Source organism: Dinoponera quadriceps, unplaced genomic scaffold, assembly GCF_001313825.1.
Source record: "Dinoponera quadriceps isolate SergipeBrazil2010 unplaced genomic scaffold, ASM131382v1 scaffold5784, whole genome shotgun sequence".
Taxonomy (NCBI): Eukaryota; Metazoa; Arthropoda; class Insecta; order Hymenoptera; family Formicidae; genus Dinoponera; species Dinoponera quadriceps.
This window is the reverse complement of record NW_014559724.1, coordinates 807,573-832,177: the sequence shown is the minus strand read 5'-3', so window position 1 is coordinate 832,177 and position 24,605 is coordinate 807,573. Positions and strand designations below refer to the sequence as shown.

The 24,605-nt window shown below is 41.3% G+C and overlaps 2 protein-coding genes across 3 annotated transcripts; one reads left to right on the top strand and one right to left on the bottom strand.

The window, feature by feature from the left end:
* The first annotated feature begins 3,007 nt into the window (after positions 1–3,007).
* Positions 3,008–16,102, top strand: LOC106750425 (ATP-binding cassette sub-family A member 2-like). Its single transcript, XM_014630756.1, has 25 exons — positions 3,008–3,599; positions 4,959–5,132; positions 5,419–5,696; positions 5,787–5,870; positions 6,201–6,360; positions 6,434–6,585; positions 8,915–9,070; positions 9,199–9,270; positions 9,358–9,496; positions 9,813–10,059; positions 10,249–10,346; positions 10,434–10,546; positions 10,638–10,711; positions 11,142–11,346; positions 11,939–12,130; positions 12,280–12,562; positions 12,952–13,077; positions 13,406–13,618; positions 13,706–13,966; positions 14,063–14,166; positions 14,233–14,376; positions 14,755–14,902; positions 15,036–15,246; positions 15,321–15,537; positions 15,772–16,102. The coding sequence occupies exons 1-25, from the start codon at positions 3,389–3,391 to the stop codon at positions 15,994–15,996; spliced, it is 4,287 nt and encodes a 1,428-aa protein (XP_014486242.1). The 5' UTR covers positions 3,008–3,388; the 3' UTR covers positions 15,997–16,102.
* Positions 16,103–16,213: 111 nt separating this feature from the next.
* Positions 16,214–18,764, bottom strand: LOC106750421. 2 transcript variants are annotated; one of them, XM_014630753.1, is made up of 4 exons: positions 18,456–18,764; positions 17,443–17,939; positions 16,882–17,314; positions 16,214–16,701 (listed from the first exon to the last, which is right to left on the bottom strand). In XM_014630753.1, the coding sequence occupies exons 2-4, from the start codon at positions 17,890–17,892 to the stop codon at positions 16,373–16,375; spliced, it is 1,212 nt and encodes a 403-aa protein (XP_014486239.1). In that variant the 5' UTR covers positions 17,893–17,939; positions 18,456–18,764; the 3' UTR covers positions 16,214–16,372. The 2 variants fall into 2 exon arrangements, with proteins under 2 accessions (XP_014486239.1, XP_014486238.1); XM_014630752.1 differs by lacking the exon at positions 18,456–18,764 and adding an exon at positions 18,095–18,283.
* Positions 18,765–24,605: the final 5,841 nt, after the last annotated feature.

The window sequence follows — 24,605 nt, the reverse complement described above, 5'->3', positions numbered from 1 at the left end:
CTAAAATCGTACGACTTTCGATTTAGGGAATGGTAAGCCATATAGCAGTGTATGCGCCGTGACGCATTCGACTAAAACGGTTCCGTTCGTGTTCGAGCCGATTTATAATGAGGAGATTTATCAAAGAAAGCTCGTGCGCGATGTGTCGCGCAATGTATGACGCATATATATCATAAGATCTGTTCGTTTTGACTGAACTAGGTCGCACATTTTTTAAGTGAAACAAATATTGCGTTATGTAACGAGCAATTGGGAATTTTACCAATAAAATGAAACATTTTGATTTTTGTGTCGTTATAATTGTCACGAGACAACATATACGCCATTTTGATCCATGATTTTCCGCCATTCATCGCATTGTTTCACAAAGTTACAACAACATAGAAATATAATCGTCTCTATAGTTTTACCTGAAAAGTCCGAAGTTACTTATTACACAGCCCAATATATAACGTTTAAAAGGAAAGGAGCGAAATTCCAATATTAGTTCAACTAAGAAGAACAGACCTATGCTTTCGCTGTTCGCTCGTTGTGGACTCATTTGTTTTCCATTTTCATGGACTCTCTCGAAGAAACGATTGTCTTGGACCGTCAAGTTTCCCAGCTTCGTCGCGGAACACGACCACCTTGCCACTTATCTTTCTCTCTCTTGGAGTTAAATAGACCGCGAAGTCGCGTCAGATCGTGTCACTAGTCACTCAGCATGATAAATAATATTGGAATATTTCGAAGGGAGATGCATCGGGTGAGAGAGATCGTTGAGCATCCGAAATTCAAGGAGTTCCGGAAGAAATGGCGGATTCTTATGTGGAAAGCCGTACTAATGCGATTGCACAGTCCGATAATTACCGCGTTGGAGATTGTCATAGCCATTATCCTTTCGCTGCAAATACGTTTAATGTTTGAGCCGAGCGCTCTTCGTTCACAGGTAACTCAAGTGATAATTGTAAAGTTACATACGACGGAACGGGTGTTTGCACTTCGTTCGTTTATTACGTCTCCTACGCTATATTATTTAATATCACATCATCGGCAAAACCCAATGAAATAATAGCATTTAATATATCAATATATTTGCATAATATGCTAATATACTGATATGTTAAGAATATAATATTTCTCGCAGTCGCAAAATAAATAAATTAGCCTCGATGAGTTACTAATAATCCCGACAGTTGTGTGTATACAATGTGTTCTTACGATTACATGAAGGAGCTAGATTTATATAGTCGAAACGATATATTAGCGAAATTGCCGGCCGATGTGAAATGCTGGTACGCACCGCGAGGTGCATTTATCGACGAGTTGATGTCGAAAGTTTCAAAAATGCTTCACACGAATAGTAAGACAACGAATATTTTGAGCGTGCACGGAGAAAAAGTTTACTCTGGATTTAGCGAAATTTCTTTAGTTGAAACAATTTTGTCTTTTGCAACGGAGGAAACAAACGAATGTTTGATTCAACAAATAATAACAGGATTGTTTGGTTTCTCAAACAATAAATACCTTTACGTCAAATAACGTATCTCTTTTCTATTTTAATCCAAATATTAAATGTTTAAATAATTAAAATAACGATGTTTGTCACAAGCAGTAAATTATTTGAAAGAAGTAATACTGTGTTAGAAAAATATTTAAAATACTTCTTTTCGTTTCAATAGAACAATATTTAATATACAATGAAATAAATGTTTTTAGTGAAAATGAAATCTTATTCCCTCTAAATAATATCATTTTTTCCTAACTAAATAATCTACTCTTGTGAAACATTTCCATTCAGACAAAATGATATTTGATATTAAATTATGTTCATATTAAACAAACATCTACACTAAATCCAAAGAAATTTTTTTCTCTGGTGAAAGGGACAAGATAGAATATTGGGCATTTTTTCAGTTCAAGCAGCCGACAACGAGATCAGCCTAGTGCATTTGCGTTACACGAAGAACGACACCTCCAAAGTGTTATGGGCAATATTCGAAATTGATAAACATGCATCGGACAAGCCGGAAATTCTGAAATACAAAATACGCTCGTCGGAAATCGGTGAGAATCGGATGATCATAATGCACGAGGAAGAGTCCGTCCGCGAAGGTACTTTGAGTCCAACGAGTGAAATATTGCGCCTCGTGCGCGTATGTTAATTTTTATTTCAAACGCAATACTTGCCACGTGCCTCCAATTATGATCGACCTCGTTGCTTTTTTCTCTTATCAAAGACGCAAAGCTCGAATCATTCCACTCGATCTAACTATAAAAACATGCAGTATTAGAAAATGTTTCGTAGAACAACTAACTACATAAAATATTGAGAACTTTCATAGAATAACTAAAAACATGCAGTAAAAAACGTTTCGTAGAATAAAAAACTTAAGAATATTAAAAGCAGCAGTAGAAAAAAGAAAAGATATCGTAATGAATCATTTATATATTCGCGTTTACCGAAGATCCGTACCTGTCGAGCGGTTTCATGGCTTTGCAACTTGCGATTGAAAAAAGCTTTGTAGAGATGTGGACCGATCCGGCGCTACCAAGGATCGCCGATGACGTAAATTGTCTAATAATTACTTTGCCTGTGGAAAATTTCCTTACCTGAACGCTTTTAATAATCATATAAAACGCGACTGATTCTACATTGAAAAAAAGTGCTACCGTTCAAATGATATTTACTGATCCAAGTGTAGTACCCCTTTCTTTCGACAGAAGATATTTTCACAATTCGCGTTTGAAATATCGTTATTTTAAACTGCTTTAAACGTTGCGGATATAAATTAAGCGCAGCTGATAAGAACAGGCTCATTTGTAGCTAACTGTGGGGCGGTTCCCATTCTATAAAATAGACTTCTTGATCTTGCCATCAGTCAGTCGACCCAACATAAGCGTAATCTATTATATGATAATGACTGCCTTCCTCCTGCTGCCAACGACGACGTTACGAAAGGCTCTACACGACAAAGAAACTGGATTCAGAGTAAGCGTTCGCCGCATACTTCTTTCTGTGACCGGTTTCAATATTATTGCTCAATTGATACGATCGCGATTATCCTATATCATTTTGTATAATTAATTCTCCGCTTCGCAGAAGGTCGCACGTGGTCTCTTCGTAGCGCCACGATTCTCGTTACGCTCGTTAGTTGAAACTGAATATTAATCATCTCTCCGTGCGAGAAAAATCCTCTGTTTCACACGCGAACTACAAGTTAATTCAGGCTGATTTTTTTTGCGGAAATAATATTTTCGTCGTGTTTTTGGCCGAATAATAGCCGTGTAACTTTCACGTTGACTTTTAAATTAGAGAAAAAGTTCCCCGATATCACTGTAACGACAGTAAACGTGTGAATTTGAAAGCGTCGGTCCGGAGATACATGCGCGTCTCCTTCAGGGTCTCATGAGACTGACGAGCATGTCCTTCTCGATGTTGTACGTCGGCTGGCTTAATTATCTCATGATCACCGTGTTACCCGTGACGATCGTGTGCGTGATCTTGCTGTCGCCGGTGTTCGCGGCCACAAACGTGCTGATCATCGCGATCTTCGTCGCGATGTACAACATCCTCACAGCTCTCTTCATGTTCACCATCGGCACGTTCTTCAATCGCTGTGAGTCATTCAGAGTCGTGGAAAAATACATGAAATGCCCAGAAGATAAATTCTGTCATGTATCAACAGAATTGGTTGACAGCACCGTAATTGGAGTAAAATCTCTTTGAATCAGTGTCATTATTATTATTATTATTTCAACTAATAATATCATAGACGCATTGTGCTTTAATAACTTAAATATTAATTTTAATAATATTACATTGAATATTTGAATACTCAATACTGTTAGCGAATGCACTCAACTGTCAGAGAGTACCGCTCCGGCTGGATCTGCACAGCGCAGGGCACGGAATGCAGTGAAGGATCGATGTAGGAAAAATAGTTAGGAATCGATTGCAGTTGAGGCAATGGTTTATTCAGTCAATGAGATGAGGCGGAGTGGCGATCTGGCCCTTACAGTTCACGGCGTGAGGAGACGTCCTCCGGCTTGTCGAACAAACGTGTTCAAAACTCGCTCGATCGGCCTTCCTGGGCGCTCGCCAGTGCCGAATTCTTCGCAGCGTTTGACGATTCGAGCAGTCTTCTTCTTCTTATTGTCCGCCACGCGCAACCACCATTGTAGGACGCAACACGATTTAATTCGACGATCACGACGTTCAAAATGACAAATATAATTTAAATTGATGACCGGAAGATCACTCGCGAGGTAGTCGCGAGAACGCGAATGACATAGCGCAACGCGATGATTCGAGATAGTGAGTCTTGATTTCTCGCACGGAGAGTAGTTGAGACCGTAGCGAGCCGAGAAAAGCGAACAATTAGGATCGACTAAACTGTTCTAACTTCTTCGTGCTCACTTCTGACTTTTTACTTCCGATTCTGACTTCTGACTTCTAATTCGTCGCTCCGAAGGCACCCAGTTTTATACGGTTATTTGTGTCAAGCGGAACGAGCTGATTGGTTATCCTTCGATCGGATGAAGCATTAGACAATGTCCAAATATGGTAATGTTTGTGATCTAAATCGACGAATCTTCTAATCTTGTTATTTAGATTCTTATTATTAGGTTTTTTTTTATAGTAGACACAACACGTGTCGAGTATTTATCCGTTTTTGTATCTCGAGTCTCCTTTTATCGTCGGTTGTGTAACTCATGTTATTGTGTCGAGAAAGCAACTCGATTTCCGCATCAAGCTCGCTTCACATGTTATAAGCTTGATAAATTTAACTCTTTCGGTTTATCTAACGAAAATTCGAATTTTGAACAAATACTAGATTAACATGAAATAAAAGAAGAATTTATTTTAATCGTGTGTTACTGTAACCGATTCTATTGATACAATAACATTTTCTCCGCGCGTGTGCGCGCCCGTGATCTCGATTTCAACAGTTTCACCTCGTTTTTCTCTCTCGCAGCTACAAAGGCATTGCTCACGTCGATCCTGTCCTGGATTTTCCTGGCGCATTTCACTCTCGTCCTCGATCAGTATCTCGCGAGGGCGTCTCTCATGTGGAAGATCGGATCGTTGATTTTGCCGCACAGCGGTTTGCTGTACGGACTGGTGGCCCTCACGACGCGCATAGATCCAGGTGAAAACGATAGCACGCACATTTTCAACAAAGTAACCGCGTAATTACTCCGAGCGAAACGGATGATAATGAAACGAGGAGGTCGGAGTAAAAATTGCACAACGGGCGTCACTCGGCACGTCTAAAATGCAACGCGGAAATTCGCTTGTCGTGATATTAGATTCGGCCACGAATTACCTCGGTTTTGCCTCTCTTTAACTTGATTTTCTCGCAACGAGTTCACACGAATTCACCACATACATAATGCAGTTATTTGGGTAATTAGTGAAATTTCATCTATCGTTAGGCGATTATGGGCACGACGAGTTGAATAGTATCCTCGGGGGAATGAGATCGCGCGATTCCGCCGGTCCCACCTCGCACTTGTGGCCACGATGGCTCTCCGAACTGATGATGCTCCGTAACACCTACGATATCGTGCACGCGCGAGAAAAGATCTCCATCGGCGCGATCCTGTTAGCGTGGGTGATGCACATCGTCTTCTGGTACCTGGCGGCGGTGTACTTGGACAACGTCAATCCGGGAAAATTTGGTAGCCCGAAGCCTTGGTATTATTTGTGCCAAGTAAATGACGAATCGTGATTAATTGCTGATGTTTTGACATTGCGGAGACGCTGCCGCGGATATGTCCAGATTTACCATTCGCTTTTTCAGAGATCGGCTCGCGACGTTGACGAATTGAGGTACCGGGGATCGACTAATTGGTCAGCGGTGGAGCACATCCCGTCGTATATAACGGTATCGTAACACCGTGTGTCGCGACTTTGAATTTCAGCGCGGTAACGAACGGAAACCGAGGAAATGTCTCAGCGCGCACGATAAATCGCGGATCTTATTATTCTCCCGCGAAAGAAATATTATTACTCGTTAGCCACATCCTCGCTTCTTGGCCACTTCATTGTCAACGATTGAACATCTGGGAGCATCGACCGTCTCATTCAGTTCCTCAATGCGAGATGTTCGAATCGAAATTTTGACGAGTCATTAACGCGTACCTACGAATACTTTGTCCTCGCGCGAAAATGATTTACATGTGTGTGTGTGTGTGTGTGGGAAAAAAATATACAGCCGTCTATTCGAGTGAGATGCGTCAGCAGGCGATTCGGCAAGTTCGGTAATCGTATTACCGCCGTGGACGACGTAACGATCGACTTCTACCGTGATGAGTTCAGCGTTATTCTCGGTCATAACGGCGCCGGCAAGAGTTGTTTGCTAAAGATGATCATAGGTATGAGCTTCTTTTGTCATTCATTGACGTGCTTATCGACGGCTTAATTGCGATCGGAGGACGCGCGCCGCAGGAATGTACAAGCCGACTCACGGCCGCGTCTACTTGGAGGGGAGGAACGGCAATCAGAACGAAAACAATACAGTTCCGATCGGTTATTGCCCGCAGGAGAACATATTGGTGAATTATATGACGACGATACAGCATCTGTATATGTTCGGGATGGTAAATATTATAAGCGGGAAGAAATGCTATTGTCGATCAAATCGGTCAATAACGTAATAATTGGGGTGAATCTTCTTGATTCGATAATAATATTATTAGAACTATAGTTTTGAAGATCCGGGAAAAGCTGAGTTTTTTCAAAATTTAATTTATTTTCTCAACATCATTTCAAAGCTAATTTTAATTTTTAATTTTCTTAATAGAATCATATGGATTTTCTGGCATAAATTTATTGTTTACGATTAAAGATAGAAATAGAGATAAAAATTTTAACAAAAGTAAGATCACTTAACTTCTTGGATCACATTAATATAATAAAGGACATTAAAAATTGTCCAACATATCATTTAAGTTGCGAAAAAGCAACTTTTTAAACTATAATTGAAACTAACACTCGAGTTAATAAAAGAACGTTTGACATATTTATTTATATTTCAATAATATTGCTGTTGAGCCAAGAAGATTTGTTCAATTATGACGCTGTTGGCCAATTCTATTGACACGACAGCAGCTTTACCTTGTAGTATCATTGTTGCGTAAAAAACAATGTCAAACAACACAAACAATAACAACAATAAAACCAATAACAAATATCGAACAGAGTTAAATTTCCATGTATCAGTTTTTCGCACATTGAACGACTGTTTAAGATTTGTTGAACAATAATTAGCATCAATTAAAACAGGTTGTTTGACATTTGGAGTTATTAGTTATCATAGGTATTTATATTAAATGTCAAACGCGTCTCGGCAACATGCTCGCTCAAAATAAGCGTTACGTCGACTTAGGTGAAAGAATTGGTCTAGTGCATATCGTACACACCCTTAATCATTCTGATTTATAATTAGAAAGTGGATTCTTGTCAGGCTTTACGCTCGACCCAGTAATTTCCGGCATAACTGAATTATTTCCCCATAATCTCACGTATATAATGTTTATGGCGTACACAAATTTACGTTCCTAAATTATGTAATAATATACCAGGTGTAGAAGTATGAAGCCGGAATTTCCCTATAGATAGTGCTAGCCATCAGTTTAGGGACCGTAAGACCGCTTCTGCAGCGACATCATCTCCCTCTAACAGCTGACGAAGATTTTCAACACACAACAACCCAAGTTCCACATACCGGTATATTTTTCTATAACCTTAAACATGTCGAGTTTTGTGCCTACGAACTACGATTTGCGGACAGCATTGGTTTTTTGTTATCATTTGAAGAAAACTGCTGCGCATCGAATGCTTGTCGAAGCTTACGGTGAACATGCTCTTGGTAAAACACAGTGTTTCGAGTGGTTGAAAAAATTCAAAAGTGGTGATTTTGACGTGAGAAACGAAGAGCGTGGGAAACCACCGAAAAAGTTCGCAGACAACGAATTGCAAGCCTTATTGGATGAAGATGATACTCAAACTCAGCAAGAACTCGCGGATGAATTGAATGTGACGCAGAAAGCTGTCTCAATTCGTTTGAAAGCCATGGGAAAGATTCAGAAAGTGAGAAAATGGGTTCCGCATGAACTGAATGAAAGACAGCAAGAAAATCGAAAAACCACTTGTGAAATGCTGCTCGACAGATACAAAAGAAAGTCCATCGTATCATGACAGGTGATGAAAAATGGATATATTTTGAGAATCCTAAGCGTCAGAAATCATGAGTGAATCCAGGCGAACCATGGACATCCACTGCAAGACCAAATCGCTTTGGAAAGAAGACAATGTTCTGTGTTTGGTGGGATCAGAAGGGTGTAATTTATTAAGAGCTGCTAAAACCTGGTGAGACCGTTAACACTGATCGCTACCAACAGCAAATGATTGATTTAAATCGCGTGAAAAACGACCGGAATATGGAAAAAGGCAACACAAAGTCATTTTGTTCCATGATAATGCCCCATCACACACAGCAAAACGGGTCAGGGAAACGATCGAGGCGTTCAGTTGGGAAATACTAACGCATGCGGCTTATTCTCCAGACTTGGCTCCGTCCGATTATCATCTATTCGCATCAATGGGACACGCTCTCGCTGAACAACACTTCAATTCGTATGAAAATGTACGAAAATGGCTCAATAGCTGGTTCGCTTCAAAAGAAGAAATGTTTTTTTGACGTGGCATTCATAAACTGCCGGAGGGGTGGGAAAAATGTATAAATAGCAATGGACATTATTTTGAATAAAATATTTTTTATCATTTTCAAACAACAGACGTGTAATTTTTATAAAAAAATTCCGGTTTCAAACTTCTACACCTGGTATAACAATCAATAATATATATATATATACACTAGAGTAATACGTAATATATAATTTTGACGGTTAAATTGTTATTTCGTAGATGAAAGGGATGACTTACGAAGACGCTTATAGAGAATCGTTAAAACTATTGAAGCAACTCAATTTGGAATCTGTTAAAAATTCGAAAGTGAAAACTTGCTCCTTTGGTACGCAAAGGAGGATCTGCTTGGCAATGGCGCTTATTGGCAACACTAAGGTATATTACGTTATTCGAAAAGAAAGAGAACGATTAATGTTGTGAAATTTTAGAAAATTTGTGATTATAAAATTAACGGTAATGGATAAATCAGACGAGCTGAACAATTGAATTGTACACTTCGACAGATACTGATCCTCGATGAACCGACGTACGGAATCGATCTCGAGCACAGAAGACAAACGTGGGATTTACTTTCAGTGAGTAGTTCTGTTTCGAGAAACCGCTCGATAATGAACACCCATATAGAAGTCACTCCGCAGATAACGAACAGTAACAATTTACAGGATATAAAACGAAACAAGACCATATTAATGGCAACGAATTCCATGGAAGCCGCTGATCTCCTCGCGGACAGGATAGCGATTCTCGTAAACGGAAGGATCGAGTGTTACGGTTCGAAGATGTATTTAAATCGTCGATATGGTTAGATTCGCTCAAAGTTGTCCGTAATATTAAATTCGATGAGACAGATTCGCGATTTTTTCTGTCGATCATACGACAGTATTTTTCTTTTTATTATTGTAGAAATTTTTTTATATTATATTTTATGGCGAATATATTTAATCATTAAAAATACATACTTGACTCGTGTAATTGATTCGTTTACAGTAATGTTTGAATTAAAAAATACTAAACATATGTAAAAATACGCATAATGTGTCAGCATTCCTCGAAAAGATAAAAATAATTTCCCATCCACCTTAACTAATCACATCCCTCGAAAAACAATCGGTACTAGGAATTGGTTACGTTCTGAGCCTGCTGGTGCAAGAGGGTGCCGATGTGGAGCGACTCCGCTCGGAAATACAAAGTTTCTCGGCGGATCCGATCACTCTGCGAAATGTAATGGGTTTGTTGGTGAGATTCGACGTGCCGCGGAGCAGTCGTTTCACCAAATTGTTTCAATATCTGGAATGTAAGAAGGAGGAACTGGGTATCGTGTCGATTACGTTGAGCGTCGCAAGCATCGAGAGCCAGTTACTCAGGTACGGCCAAACGAACATTTATGAAATAATATCTCGTTATAATAGATTCCATTTTATCTTTCACCTGCACACGGCCGCCGTGTCGAAACTTTCTAGACACTGTATGATATCGACTTCCGACACGGGGATAAGCGTAAAAAACTAAACAACCGTTCGATATCGCGATGCTAATTTGTGTTCTATATTTAGGATCGGTCTATCGAGTCAATTTAAAGAGCGCCTGCAACTGCCTGACGCCAAGTACGAGCTTATCGTACAAAAGAGACGACGAGATTTAATACGAACACGTAATATTTTGCGTATAAATCAGATTGATCTATATTATTTATTTATATTAGAGATCAAGGTGAATTGAACCGAGGTTTCATTATTAGCTAGATCATGGGAGCGGCTGACCGGCAAGGTTTTACGACGGCAGCAAGTTCTCGCGATGTTCTATAAAAAGTTGTTACATATCGCCTCGTCCTGGAGGATATACGCATATTCGGTAAGCTTATTCCTTTGTCCTTGGAGAAAGAAAAGAGATAGAAGTAGTCACGTATTCTGATGCAATCGGGTAATCGAGGAAATGATTCTAGATAATATTGGCGATCGTTATACTAATCCTGACTACCATGAGCGAGCTCAGCAGTTTCACGCTCTTCGATATGACGTAAGTCGATCCTGCGTGTCTTTCAGGCGGTAAAAAAGAACGATTTCTTTCCATTAACACAAATGTTAACATTTATGGAAACAAAATACTTGACTCATGTAATTGATTTTCCGTTATCCGAAGACCAGACAAAACCTTGATTGTGGGAACAAAAAAATGCCTGTTTCCTATTCAGTAATTTTCTATTCCGTCAATAGTTCTTAGTTATCTCAACCGAGTTTTAAAGCGGCCGGATGTTCGCACGAATGTCTCCGGACGCAGAAACAGAGATATCGTTACTTAGTCATGCGTTGTCGTTTGGCCTCTAATTAGTGATACGAACTAGAATTCTTTTAATCCGCGGTACATTTCTTCCTCTGATTCTTACACGTACATAGAAAATATGTCGAAGAACCCGAATTAGCGCGTTCATCTCATTGTTGTTCCGCAGCGAGAGAGTTATGAATCTGACGAATTACGTGCACATCAACGACTTCCACGTTCTTTATTACGCGGCCGCCGACAAACTCGCGAAAGACTTCCTCGTCACGTTGTACACCACCGGTCAATCGTACAGCGATAGGCACAATTATCACATCTCCAGGAATATCACCGCCACGGACCTTATGATTCATCCCGACTTGCACTCAATAGAGGTATCGTACACAGAAAATGAAACGCTAGATTCAAATGAATCACATGAGGTAGTTTGAACTTTACTGTCACTGCTAAAAGTTCGCTGTTAAAAAGAAATGCATTTGCTGCATGGTACAATTTTATTCACTGAAATTATCAGCTAAGACTGGTTAGCTGTGCTCTCTCTCTCTCTCTCTCTGTCTAGAGATCTCATGTTCAAATTCATCACTGCTTAAGCATGTTTTTCAGATACGATATAGCGTTAAATGAAGTAAATGGCTAAATTTCAGGCAAAATCAGAAAAAAATCAGCATACACTAACACCTTAAAGACAGCTTCTACGAAAAAAAAAAAAAGCAATACATTTCTAGTTGGGAAAACTCGGTTGTAGAAACGAAAAGATTCCTGTAGGAGGCTTCTGCTTGATCGATTGCACTCAACTGTCCCAATCGAGCTTTTAATGCAGTTGAATATTCGCACGAATGTTCTCAGTCGCAGAGATATCATTTCTTGTTGCTGAGCTTTCGTCCGGTCCCCGTATTCAGTTGCAGGAACTGAGTTATTTATTATCTTCCGTGTACGATAAGCTTCAATGAACGTTTCGTGTGGTAGTTCAGGGATCGTTACGTGATGTCCATCGACGTGTACTCAAGCGGACGCGTTCGACTCATATATTCGCCCATCGCGGTGCACAGCGGGCCGATAGCGTTAAATCTATTACACAATGCATTGTTGCGTTATCACACCGGGTCGGAGGACCATGAGATCAAATTGACCAGTCGACCATTGGTGAATCCGGGACAGGTGATAATTCCGCCATTAATTAACTGACGAGACTGCTAACTAAATAGATATATTCGAGATAAAATTCTTAAATTTACTATCAGAAATGCTATTACTTTAGGAACCTTTTAACAGTGTATGTTGAGGGTTGAAATGTGTAATCTTCACAGTGGCAACATTTGCTGGTCGGTCCACGAAACGTAAGAAATTGGGAAAACGCCGCAATAGCAATGACCCTCTTTCTTCTATTGCCTTCCATCGACATGGGCGTACGAGAACTGAACACACTCTCGAAAATATTGCAAACCAACGCGGTCGGCATGTCCACTCGGATCTATTGGATCCCGACGTATATCGTCGATTTCCTCCTGTACACGTTTTCCGTAATACTACTCGGAATCGCAACTATAGTCGCTTACCATCGCACGTTGCGCTTTACGGCTTTAGAAATCGGTAAGAATTTTCAAGCCATCCATTAAGCAGCAGAATAGGCTGATCACGTTGCGTGATTCACCCTATATATTGGGTTATTCGATATTTCGCAGGGATTTGCGAAGAGTTCGAGGTCACTACTTTTACGGTTGAGTTTTACACAATAATGTATTGACCGTTTCTTTATTGACTCGCGATCGAAGGAAGAAGAAGAAATTAAAGTTGTGCCCGCACTGTAAAAGAATGATAAAAAAACAAAACTATAAAAGAATCGCCTAGGAATTTTTTTTATTAAAATCTTTGCGAATTTACCGAACAACCCGAAATTATATTTTTCCTAAAGATGTTATGTAATACAATACATGTGTGCGAACGAGTCCCTAAAATCGAGGATTAATGGATATTTCCAGTCCAAGTGCTGACGATATTCCTGTGCTACGGAGGATGTGCCATTCCGTTGGGTTATTGCGTACAGCTTTTTACACGTAAACCGGAAAACGTGTATCTGACGGTGATAATCATCAACGTCATAGTTGGTTAGTGATCACCTCGATGACTCATAGCTTAGCTGTCAGAACGACGTTTGACTTAACCCATTTACATTATCGGCGGAGATTTTAGAAACATGTCCATACGAATACTGAATGAACGATACTGAACCTTTTTTTCTTCATATCGATGCCAAATGTAAACGGATCAAAATCACGCGACTTTTGTAACTCTATCCAGCCTCGAGTGCGAGTTGAAATATCCATTTCCGTGATAACGTTCAGACGAAATGGATGGATATATCCACTTCCGGTGCAGACGGGTTAATCATATGCGCTGCGGTATCTTGATTAAAATATATAATACGCTTCGCAGTGTTATTAGTGAACGGATCCATCGTGTTCCCGCTAGTGTTTCGCGTATTCAGCAGTAGCGGAAGATACATGTTCGAAGCGCTCGTGCACATGTTTCCGCCGTACGTGTTGGCCTGTGCCTTGAGCAATTATATTATGCTGAATCTGTACAACAGGCAGTGCAGTTATTTCAATACTTGCGACACGGAATTTAACATCGAGGATCCCTGCTGTCGTGAGTTCAATCGCGAAGACAATCTTCGTCCCGATGAGCGAGTCGCGTGGTAAATGATTTCAACGAGACGATTATCTGACATTTTAGAGAACTGCAAAGACGAGCGTTGTTACAAGCAGCTGAACGTAATGCTTATCAAACAATCCGGTGCGGAGTATCATCACTCGGTGGTGGACGATATATTTTTGATGATATCCCAAATGCTGACTTTTCACTTAATATTGGAAATATTCGAACAAAAGAATCGCAGAAAATGGAGCAGTTACTCAGCGCCTCCTACGAATGACGATGACATCGTAGAGCCGGACGTCGTGGAGGAAAAGAGACGCATTGAGGAATATATGCGACGTAAAATCTGATAGGAGGACAAATATGATTCGATATGTACTAGTGTGTTTTCGATAAAAGCATTTTACTTCGTGTTTCTCTTTCTCTCCGGTTTAGATTTCGACGAAACAAATTCACTCCCGCCGCGAGTCGCGCTCGTTGTCCAAAACTTAAGGAAAGACTACTCCGGAAAAGCGGTAATTCGAGGAATCAATTTCAGTGTAAGCATAATCGCCTAAATTAGGCAGAAACTTTGATCGTATATACAGAAACATTTCTTTATTCAGATCCATGATCAAGAGTGTTTCGGCTTGTTGGGATTTAACGGAGTCGGTAAGTCGACGGTATACAGGATACTGACGGATCAGACAAAAATGTCGGCCGGGAAGGTGGTGTTGTACGGTTACGAATTGACGAGAAACCGCGAGAAGGTGAGTCATACAAGAGTCGAGATTCAGGCTCCACCTTAACCCTACAAATTCCGTCGAACTTGAGAAATCCCATTGAAGAATCTCGAGATATAACATTATACTTTATAGACTCATTTTAATATTCCAAACAATGATTTAATGCCATTTTCCCTATTAAATTGTCCTTAAAAAGATCATGGCCAAATTATTATTAGTATCATCTCACCAACATATTCCATGTATATTTTCTTTTAGTTTCTAAGGAGAAACATTTAACTTTCACTTAAACTTATTTTCTCACGGAAATACGTATCACGTTTCATACTCCACAATCACACTAGCTGTAGCTGTTGATACCGTGAATATCCGAAACTTCTTACGCGACAAAACACTTTCAAGTTTATAGGTATGATAGGCTATTGTCCACAAACCGACGGGCTAAGTGACTTCATGACGGGAAGGCAGTATTTGCAACTTCACGCTGCACTGCGCGGTGTTCCATACGAGCACATCAACAACGAAGTGGACAAGTGGCTGGATATCTTAGGTGATGTGAATCGGAAGCGGATTGAGAATTTTCCGAGTTTTTTCTTCACTCTCGAAATAATTCAGGATGACATACCGTATTATTGCGTTCTCTTAATTAATTAAATATTTGTGCGGCATTTAAATTGCGGCAGATATGATGAGCTTCGAGAATTTAATAATCGCGAGCTGTCCATGGGGAATTCGAAGGAAAATTTGTATTTTGCAAAGTCTGGTTGGCGAATTGCCAATGATATTAATGGACGAACCCTCCGCTGGAATCGACATAATGACCAGACACGCCCTTTGCGAAATCTTGCAACAAATACGGGAGGAGGGGAGAACTGTACTGGTCACTACACACAGGTTAGCTTAACAAGCTCGATAGTGAAACTATGTATTAGAATCGGTTTTCCAAAGATCTCTTTTATGAGTTTTAGTATGAGAGAAGCGGAAGCAATGTGCCTACGCGTTGGGATCTTGGCGAACGGCCAGTTTACCGCGATTGGAACTTGCGAGAATCTAAAGGCGAAACATGGCCGTAATTTTATAATGACTATCAAAGTAGTGCCAGGCTTTCAGCTCGGGAACTTGGAGAAGATGAAGAAAATCATCGACGAGACATTTCCAGCAATAAAGTTCAAGGACAGCTACTTGGTAAAAAGGATTTAATTTCAACAAGCTTTCTTACGGATATAAATATTTATATTTCATTATACACACAAATGCTATAATATATAACATTAAAAAGAAACGCTTTAAATACAAACGACTTTTTTCCGAGGAAAAATTCAAAATAGCGTTTCTTTAAATTATAATACAATTATAAGAAAAGCAAATCTATTTTATGAATCTATTAATAAAAATTTACTTTTGTTCTAATCTTTACAGGGTGTTCTTAAATATGAACTCGATAGTGACGTTTCGTACAGTCATGTGTTCGACAAACTGGAGAAGTTGAGACAGCGATACGTGTGGATAACAGATTTTTCGATCAATCAGCCATCTATGGATGAGATATTATTAAATTTTATGTCAAAACAAGAAGAACTCGAGATGTTAACGTTTTACAAACGTCTACGTTTGTGGATCGCGCGTATTATGCGGAAAACGTAAATAAAAATGTCTTATGATCTCTTTGCAAATAAATTATTCCCTCGTTACATATTAACGCGTATACAAATCTTATATTTTAGGACACATGTTCCCTTAAAAAATTTCAACAATTACAAATACATCGAGCCGCATCTCTCATAATTTCTCTTTACACTCAAGTGAAGTTCTTTATTATTATATTCTATTATATTATTATATAATCTATGGTTTTAAAGGCTCAGAAAAGATCCGGTTTTCAAAAATTTTCCCACAGATGAATGGAAAAATCGAATTTTTTAATTTTTCCAGGGATATTTTCAGTTTCTTTCCAAGGGAAAATTGAAAACAGCGGGGGTTTTTTTAAACTATGCATTAATTAAATTAATTATTGCTATTTCTAATTTTGTTTTAAAATCCCGCTAATATTATTAATTTGAAAGAACTTCCGTTTGTCGGGTAACTCCTTCGAAAGAGGTGTGCTGCAGCTTAGGTTCATTCGCGCTTGTCGATTCTGTTCATTTATATTTGAAACCGCACGGTCCTCCTTGTCTGCTTTGTCGAACCAGGTTATTACTTTTTTTTGCTTGTATTCTCTCCGAGGACTCTTCGTGTCCTCGCAGTCTGGACCGTTGGTTTTTTTCAGCAGTTTCCGATTGCGCGTCCTTTCGCGGCGTTTGCTGCCTGCGTTCCTCGCCGAATTTTTTTTATTACCGTGATTAACACCACCTTTTGATCAAACATTTTATTATCATCTGGAGTCTGCGAGATCGAAGATGCAAGATCGAAGAGACGTCAAACGGATGTCGAGAACACGCGGATTCAGGATAATAGTAACGTCGATGCGCTTTTCAACTTCGACGCGAAGCGAGATTTCTAGCTCATTATTACACAAGGAACTCCACTCACCTTGCTCATCATCTTTACCCTTCTTCCGTTTTTTCTTGCCTCGGTAAAGATAAGCGGACAAGAATCCTGAGTTTTCAAGTGACTCGTCGGAGAACTCCGAGGTACCTTCGCTACCGTTCGCCGCGATCGGTTTCCAACAAAATTCTGTTTCCGATTCATTGACTCGCTGGAACGCGGAACTCAGGTCGTTCTTTAAGAAAGGCTCGAAGTGTTTATACAATCTGTTGAGCAGGTCCGCCGACGGCTTCTCGTTATCGTCCACATCCGGGAGTAGCTTGTAGGGCCTCACTTCGGCCGGCTTGTAGCACAAGTCTAATGTAACGTTACGAACCGCGTCGCTCTTGCTGTCTTTCACTCCTGACATTACCAATTCCACTTGAACGACTCCGATGATGTGAGACACGCGAGCGTTCTCGATCTCGGCGAGAGAGCTCTGAAAATCAAGACAAAGGGAATACCTTGTTATCTATCTAACGAAGATATGTGAGAAACAAATAAACGAAGTAATCGAGTAATTTTGCGAACGTTTAATCTCGAATTTCGCGATTCCGCTCGAATCACCTGCAGCTCCTCCAGCTGCTTCGCGCGACAGACATAACAGTCCACGTGATGTTTGGTGCTCTTGACGAACTGCCTCATGTTATTCAGATCGTCGATCGGATGTTGCAATAGGATCTTCTGCACGTCGACGGACATAGGTAGCGCCCACCTTCCCAACTTTCCGCAGCCGTTATTGTCTGTCAGAATCTCCACCGCATACAGACCGCTCCTCGTGACTTTGTCCGTGCCGGACATTTCGAAGACGAAAGTACTATCGCATCTGGTGTACCGTATCCCCGCGAACCGGTAAAAATCGCAACATAATTCCGTCCGCACGTCCGGCAAGTCCACATCACGGTATGTTGCGGCTTCGCTGTGCAACGACAGCGGTGCTTTCCTTACCAAATGCAATTGGCCGAATTTTGGAGTTTTCAGCTTGTTCTCCAACACGGAGACGTACGTTCTCAGCATAGCGATCTGGTCCAGCAGTTTTTGTCTCTTCCCTTGACCAGCCAGCTCTGGAAGATGAAAAATCACGTCGATGAAAATGTTCCCACGTCCTCGCACAGATCACGAATTTTTATATTAATGCAGAAAATAATTTCTCGAAGATTTTAATACGTAAGCATTCATTTTTAATTAATATTTTACGAAAAAATAAAAGAAAATATACCAGCGCTAATAGAATGTGCCTTATCTTCCTTTGTGTCCAAGAGAAATTTAACTTTCCTTCTTTTCGCCATCAAATAAGTACGAAATATAAATATGACTAACTGTTCAAAATTCGAACTTTCGTTAGGTAAACCGAAAGAGTTAAATTTATCAAGCTCATAACATGTGAAGCGAGCATGATGCGGAAATCGAGTTGCTTTCTCGACACAATAACATGAGTTATACAACCGACGATAAAAGGAGACTTGAGATACAAAAACGGATAAATACTCGACACGTTGTGTCTACTATAAGAAAAACCTAATAATAAGAATCTAAATAACAAGATTAGAAGATTCGTCGATTTAGATCACAAACATTACCATATTTGGACGTTGTCTAATGCTTCATCCGATCGAAGGATAACCAATCAGCTCGTTCCGCTTGACACAAATAACCGTATAAAACTGGGTGCCTTCGGAGCGAGGAATTAGAAGTCAGAAGTCAGAATCGGAAGTAAAAAGTCAGAAGTGAGCACGAAGAAGTTAGAACAATTTAGTCGATCCTAATTGTTCGCTTTTCTCGGCTCGCTACGGTCTCAACTACTCTCCGTGCGAGAAATCAAGACTCACTATCTCGAATCATCGCGTTGCGCTATGTCATTCACGTCCTCGCGACTACCTCGCGAGTGATCTTCCGGTCACCAATTTAAATTATATTTGTCATTTTGAACGTCGTGATCGTCGAATTAAATCGTGTTGCGTCCTACAATGGTGGTTGCGCGTGGCGGACAATAAGAAGAAGACGACTGTTCGAATCGTCAAACGTTGCGAAGAATTCGGCACTGGCGAGCGCCCAGGAAGGCCGATCGAGCGACTTTTGAACACGTTTGTTCGACAAGCCGGAGGACGTCTCCTCACGGCGTGAACTGTAAGGGCCAGATCGCCACTTCGCCTCGTCTCAGTGACCGAATAAACCACTGCCTCAACTGCAATCGATTCCTAACTATTTTCCCTACACCGATCCTTCACTGCATTCCGTGCCCTGCGTTGGGCAGATCCAGCCGGAGCGGTACACTCTGACAGTTGAGTGCATTCGCTAACACTAATAAATGCAATATATTTATTCTTGATTTTAATTCGAGCGAAACTTGCTGCTATTTCATTTTCTGAGCACAATTTACACACACGCAATTAGGTCTCATCGCGAAATGTATGTAACACTGATACGTATGCATTATACGACAAATCTCCAACCATCTCCCGTGTATCGTAATGATGTTAGATCAAGTGAAGGTATAATCAGCGAGTACATTCGATACGACGCTGTTTGTGTTCATATCATACTCGAGAAAGGTGATGTTATATATGTGTGTGTGTGTGTGTGTGTGTGTGTGTGTGTGTGTGTGGGTGTGAAATCGAAATTCGTCACATGACAGTCTTAATAATATATATACGATTATTTGATAAAATTTATTTATGCTCTTTGCCATCCACTTAATCTCCCAAATTTTTGCAAAAATTCCGAATTCAATTAAACGTCATGATATAATTCGTACACAATTTTTTATGGATTTTCATTTTAATTCTATTTGTAGTATTGTACTTTTATTCTCTTTTTTTACAACTTATTTATAACAATTATACGAAAGAGATACTTCCCATTAATATAATGAATAAAATAATAATAACATTACATATTCATGTACGATATTATCGATTGAGAAGGTACGAAACAAGAAGAAGAAACATTTCATGAGTGCGACTAAAATGCCAGAGAATTGCATTACCGATTGCGTTAAGGAGGTAATTCTTTCCTTCGTAAAACTTGTTACTGTAAGCCGGCAAACTCAAAATCGCCATCGTACATCATACCTTCCATCGATAACGTTGCAACTGCTTTCGACACACACCACGTGCGTCTCCTCCCATCCAAAGATACATCACATTCACACATGCGTATTCAATCGAAATATAAATCCCGTCGCGAACGCATCGGAGAATCGCGTCGAGATCTTAATAAGAACGATCAAAACGCAGTCTCCCGCTTACTTCCGATCAAAATAAAATTACAGATATGTTCGCTCCTTGCGATCTGAGAGATATTCGACGCGAATGGAATTATAAACGACAATGCGAGATGAATCGTGCCGCATTTCCGCAGATCGCACTTGATAAATCGGTCACTCAGACAGCGACGTGTTACGACTCGCGCCTCCCAAGCGGATGATTAATTACAGCGCGGAGAGCGCGGCGCGAGGCGAGATACACTTTTATCATAAACATTGTGCGGGCAGCTTCATACGAAGGAAGAATACATTGTCGATCGTCATCCAGCTCCGGCCTGCATCACGAGTCTTCTTCTTTTCGCGCAAAAAGAAGCGTGCGAGGGGATGATAGCGCGAGTAACGTCCGAGGCGAGACACGCGCCCATTTTCAACGTAAATACAAACGCATTGTTATCCGGCGAGTGTGATGTCGGCCGAGCGACCTCGCAAGCGATCGAGCGAAGCGTGCATTATCAATCGGACCTTTGAACCGCGGGAGAAACTCCCGTCGAAAAATCCGCCTGCCTTCACCTCTCTCGTCCTCCTCCTCCTCGCCTTCCCGTTCCCGATAAAGCCCCCCGATGCGTCGGTTCCGACCACTTAGACACCCGTGCGTGCACCGTGACGTCAATTATACCGGTCATTAAATCCCGATGCGACTAGAAACCGCATCGGTCCGGCACACCTGACGCGCGGGGCCTCTAATCGGAAGAAAATACTCGCGGAAGGGGCTGGCAGCGAGGGAGGGATCATCAGCCGTAGCGTGACGACAACGCGAGCTCTGGAATCTCTAACGCAGCTGAATCCACCCGCATTGTGCACGGAGAAAGAGATTTCTTCGGATTTAACACTGTTTCTTTGATCGGGACAAATTTGTCTTGTGGAATAGAGCAAACGAATCTCCGATTTGATAAATAATTCGTTTAGTTTCTGAGACAATAATATCCTCAAGCAATAGAAAAATCTTTACAGTCGCAAGAAGGTCGCAACGCTTTTTTATAAGTATCGGGACGCATTTCGTGTCTAATGAGAGAATTTTTTTCTTACTAATCTTTAGAAGATACACTTTCCTATTGGATACATGAGATACGTTGAGAAACTCATCGAGAGAGAAGCGTTGCGACCGTGACTGATGATACATCGAGTCGTAAAATGGAAGTGAAATTAGCGAGATTCAAGACGAAAAGTCGCAGCGCTGGCACGAGATTCGACGTTGCAATGTCCGTTCACGTTGCAGTGGATACCCTGCGATCGGTGTGCATGTGTGTATATGTGTGTGTGTGTGTGTGTAATTCATTCCTTCTCTTTTTCCCTTTTTCTTTCCGCAGAGCGGTATAAAGTCGCTTTTATTAAGAGAAACAAGACCAGAGGGAAAGAGAGAGAGAGAGAGAGAGTGAGACGAGAGAGCCTGTGAAGCGCGTGGTGTGTTCTCGGAAACGATTTACCTGTCCGACTAATTATACGGGGAGACAAACCGCGCCGATGGAATGTGCACTCCCGATCCGAATGTAAAACACTTCCGTCGTATTCATCTACTACGTAAGAGCCTCTTTATCGCGTCGCCGTATCGCGCGTTATTAATCACCTCGCTCTTTCCTCCCCCGGACAATGCGTATCGCGGTGTTCGGTAATTATCGGTATACGCAATACAGCAGGCACTGTAAATAAACTGCTTGTAGATACGCTGTTAATTTCTTTGCGCCGCGCGCAAGTGTGTGCGTGTGTGTGTGCGTTGTACGCGCGTTTCGCGAGAATACTTTGTCTCCTCTTTAACGGCGGGAAGAAAAAACGAGGAGAATTGACCCGACTACCGTCTATGCCCGATACTAACGGGAACGATAAATCCGTATCGTTAAAGCGCGCAGCGTGCGATTCCAGCCAGCGAGAGAGTACATAAATCAGGGGTGTACTTTTCACCCGGCAATCCCGACGAGAGAAAGAGAGACGTTCGAGGATACGGAATTTTATCCTGCGGAGAGCCGGCGAGTCCCGTAGAACGCGTCGCGCCGGATGTACCGACGAAACCACGACAAAGTGCGAGAAACGTAAGAAAATGTATACATATATAAATATAAATAAATATATTACATATATATATATTTTTTTAAATATCTAATATATTATATTAATTACATATAATAATAATAAACATATATATATATTCTTTTTTATCGCTTATGATTCGTCATATATTAATAAGATAACTGATGACAATCTGGTGCGAAGGATCGGCGTACGAGAAGGAGGAACGTTATCTTCGAACACCGGCGAGGAGCGTTTCGCCGGTACCTTTCGGGAGCAACGAGCTAATCTCCTCTTGTGCAACAAAAATGCGCCGGTGCCTGCGGCGAGGTTAATTAGCAAAAATCGCGAGGGGAACGGATAAGATGTTTCGCTCTTTCTCCACCCCGTCCTATCTCTATCTTTCTGTCCCCCTCCCTCCTCTCGTACCTTCACCGAGGCCCCTCGTCGATCTTCTTCCTGTCCTAACCCGCTTCGGCTTTCCCCGTCTGCCCGCAGCCGCTTACGTTCGATCGCAGACGGAGAACCGAGCGGGGAACTATCGGACGAATGAAAGACTTTTCGTCTGCAGCGGCGACGAAGCCGGCTGCAATAAAAGCTTAATTTATAAGGCGACCCCCGACCTCGCCTTGGTAAATGGTGCACCGCTATCTTTAAGCGTATAGACGGCTGTACGACGTTAGGAGCGAGACTGGAGAAAAATCAAGGTAGAATGCGGATGAAACGACTGCTTTTCTCGCAAATATACAATGTACAAGCAGATCCGCAGAGAGAGAGAGAGAGAGAGACAATTCTATATTAGACAAGTAAATAAGTGCTGTGCGTAAATTTAAAATTTTAAATTATCGCTATCTTAATTACAGTTTCTACGATATCTTTGCGTGTCAAGATAAAGCTCGACGTCGTCTAACTCGAGCGAAACAAGCACGAAACGGTAAACTGAGATACAGTCGACGTTATGTATGCTGTATCATTCCCTAAACAGAAAATTATACGATTTTCAATCTTGTGTATAACCGGTAAGATTGGAAATCGCATAAGTGATTCTAATTATAATGATAGAGCTTATAACAGCTCTAATTATAACGGTTGTGTCCTTATGTGTACATATATATATTTGAAAATTGTGTAATTTTCAATCGAAGGAATGATACAGCATATATAAAGCTAACTGTGCACAGCAGACGTTTATTCCTGAACATTAAGGTCAAACTATCGCTCTGTGACAAATATACCGCTTTGATACATCGTTTGTTTGAACAACTAATTAACGTGATATTTTAGGCTTCCGCGGTGTAGAGAAATACTTGATCTGGCTTCCGGGTTAGTATTTTCAGTCTGACAAGTCAATTTTCATTAACGCTTTTTTATCGAGAGATAGCAACAAAAATTCATTTGCGGATATACTCGCAGGTTTATTGACAAACATTACTTGTTTTGGTGTCTTTTATAAGCACCCAAAGTTTGTCAGTCCAATTTTGAAGCAGCCTATATGATTCAGCTGTTATAATTAGAGTTACTTGTGCTGTTCTTAACTATATGCATATGCGAAGGTTAAAAATCGTGAAGTCTTCTAAAGGTTTAAAGGATGACAGAGCATATTTGACGCGGCGCGTATGCGTCTCGTTTTCCGGATAAATCGCCCCCGTGATTATCGGACTCGTCTTTCCGCGTGGAAAAACTGCGACGTGATCGTTCATTTCGGCGTGTTTTCGAAGTCATTGGCCGCGCCCACGTCGCGACGGTCCCGAGAGAATGTATCGATTGTGGCGGGTTTCCGGCTTGGCCGAGCCGAAACTCAGACGCGTACGTAATTTTCTCTCTCTCTCTCTCTCTCTCTCGCTCGTTATACCGGTCGTCAAAATGATCTCACCTGTTGGAGGCTTGAGCGCGCGCACCGCTACGATTCTCGTGTGTACAGAATTTAATGTTAATCGTTAACCGACTAACTGTGTCGTTTTTATCGCTAATTAATTCCGGGAAAACGAGAGAAACGGCGTTAAGTTCGTCGTCCTGCTGCTTTCTTTTTTTTTTTCTCAACCTTACCTCCTCATTTCCGATGTTGCGTTATTTATGGTTCGCGAAGCGCCATTGTGCGCGATAATACGATGGGAGGGGGCTCGATACAATTGATTAGGAATACAATTCGCCATAAACGAGCGGAAGAGTCGAGGCGACTAGGCGGTTGAGAGTCGGGTGAAATGATAAACGTCATCGGCATACGCACCCCTCCTCCCGGCACTTCCGGTCCACCGAGGACCGAAACTGTACGCACGCGCACACCGTGTGTGCACGGCCTCGGCCACGGCTGTTGTCGCATTGCGACCCCCATCGCGGCCGAGAACTTGCCCAGAGTCATTTCACGCCCGGCAGAGCGCGGAAACGAGCGTTTACTCGAGATTTCGTTCATAAATCAGGACCTGCCCGAGTGTTCTGCCTGCCCCGTGTCCTACCCCCGCGGTCC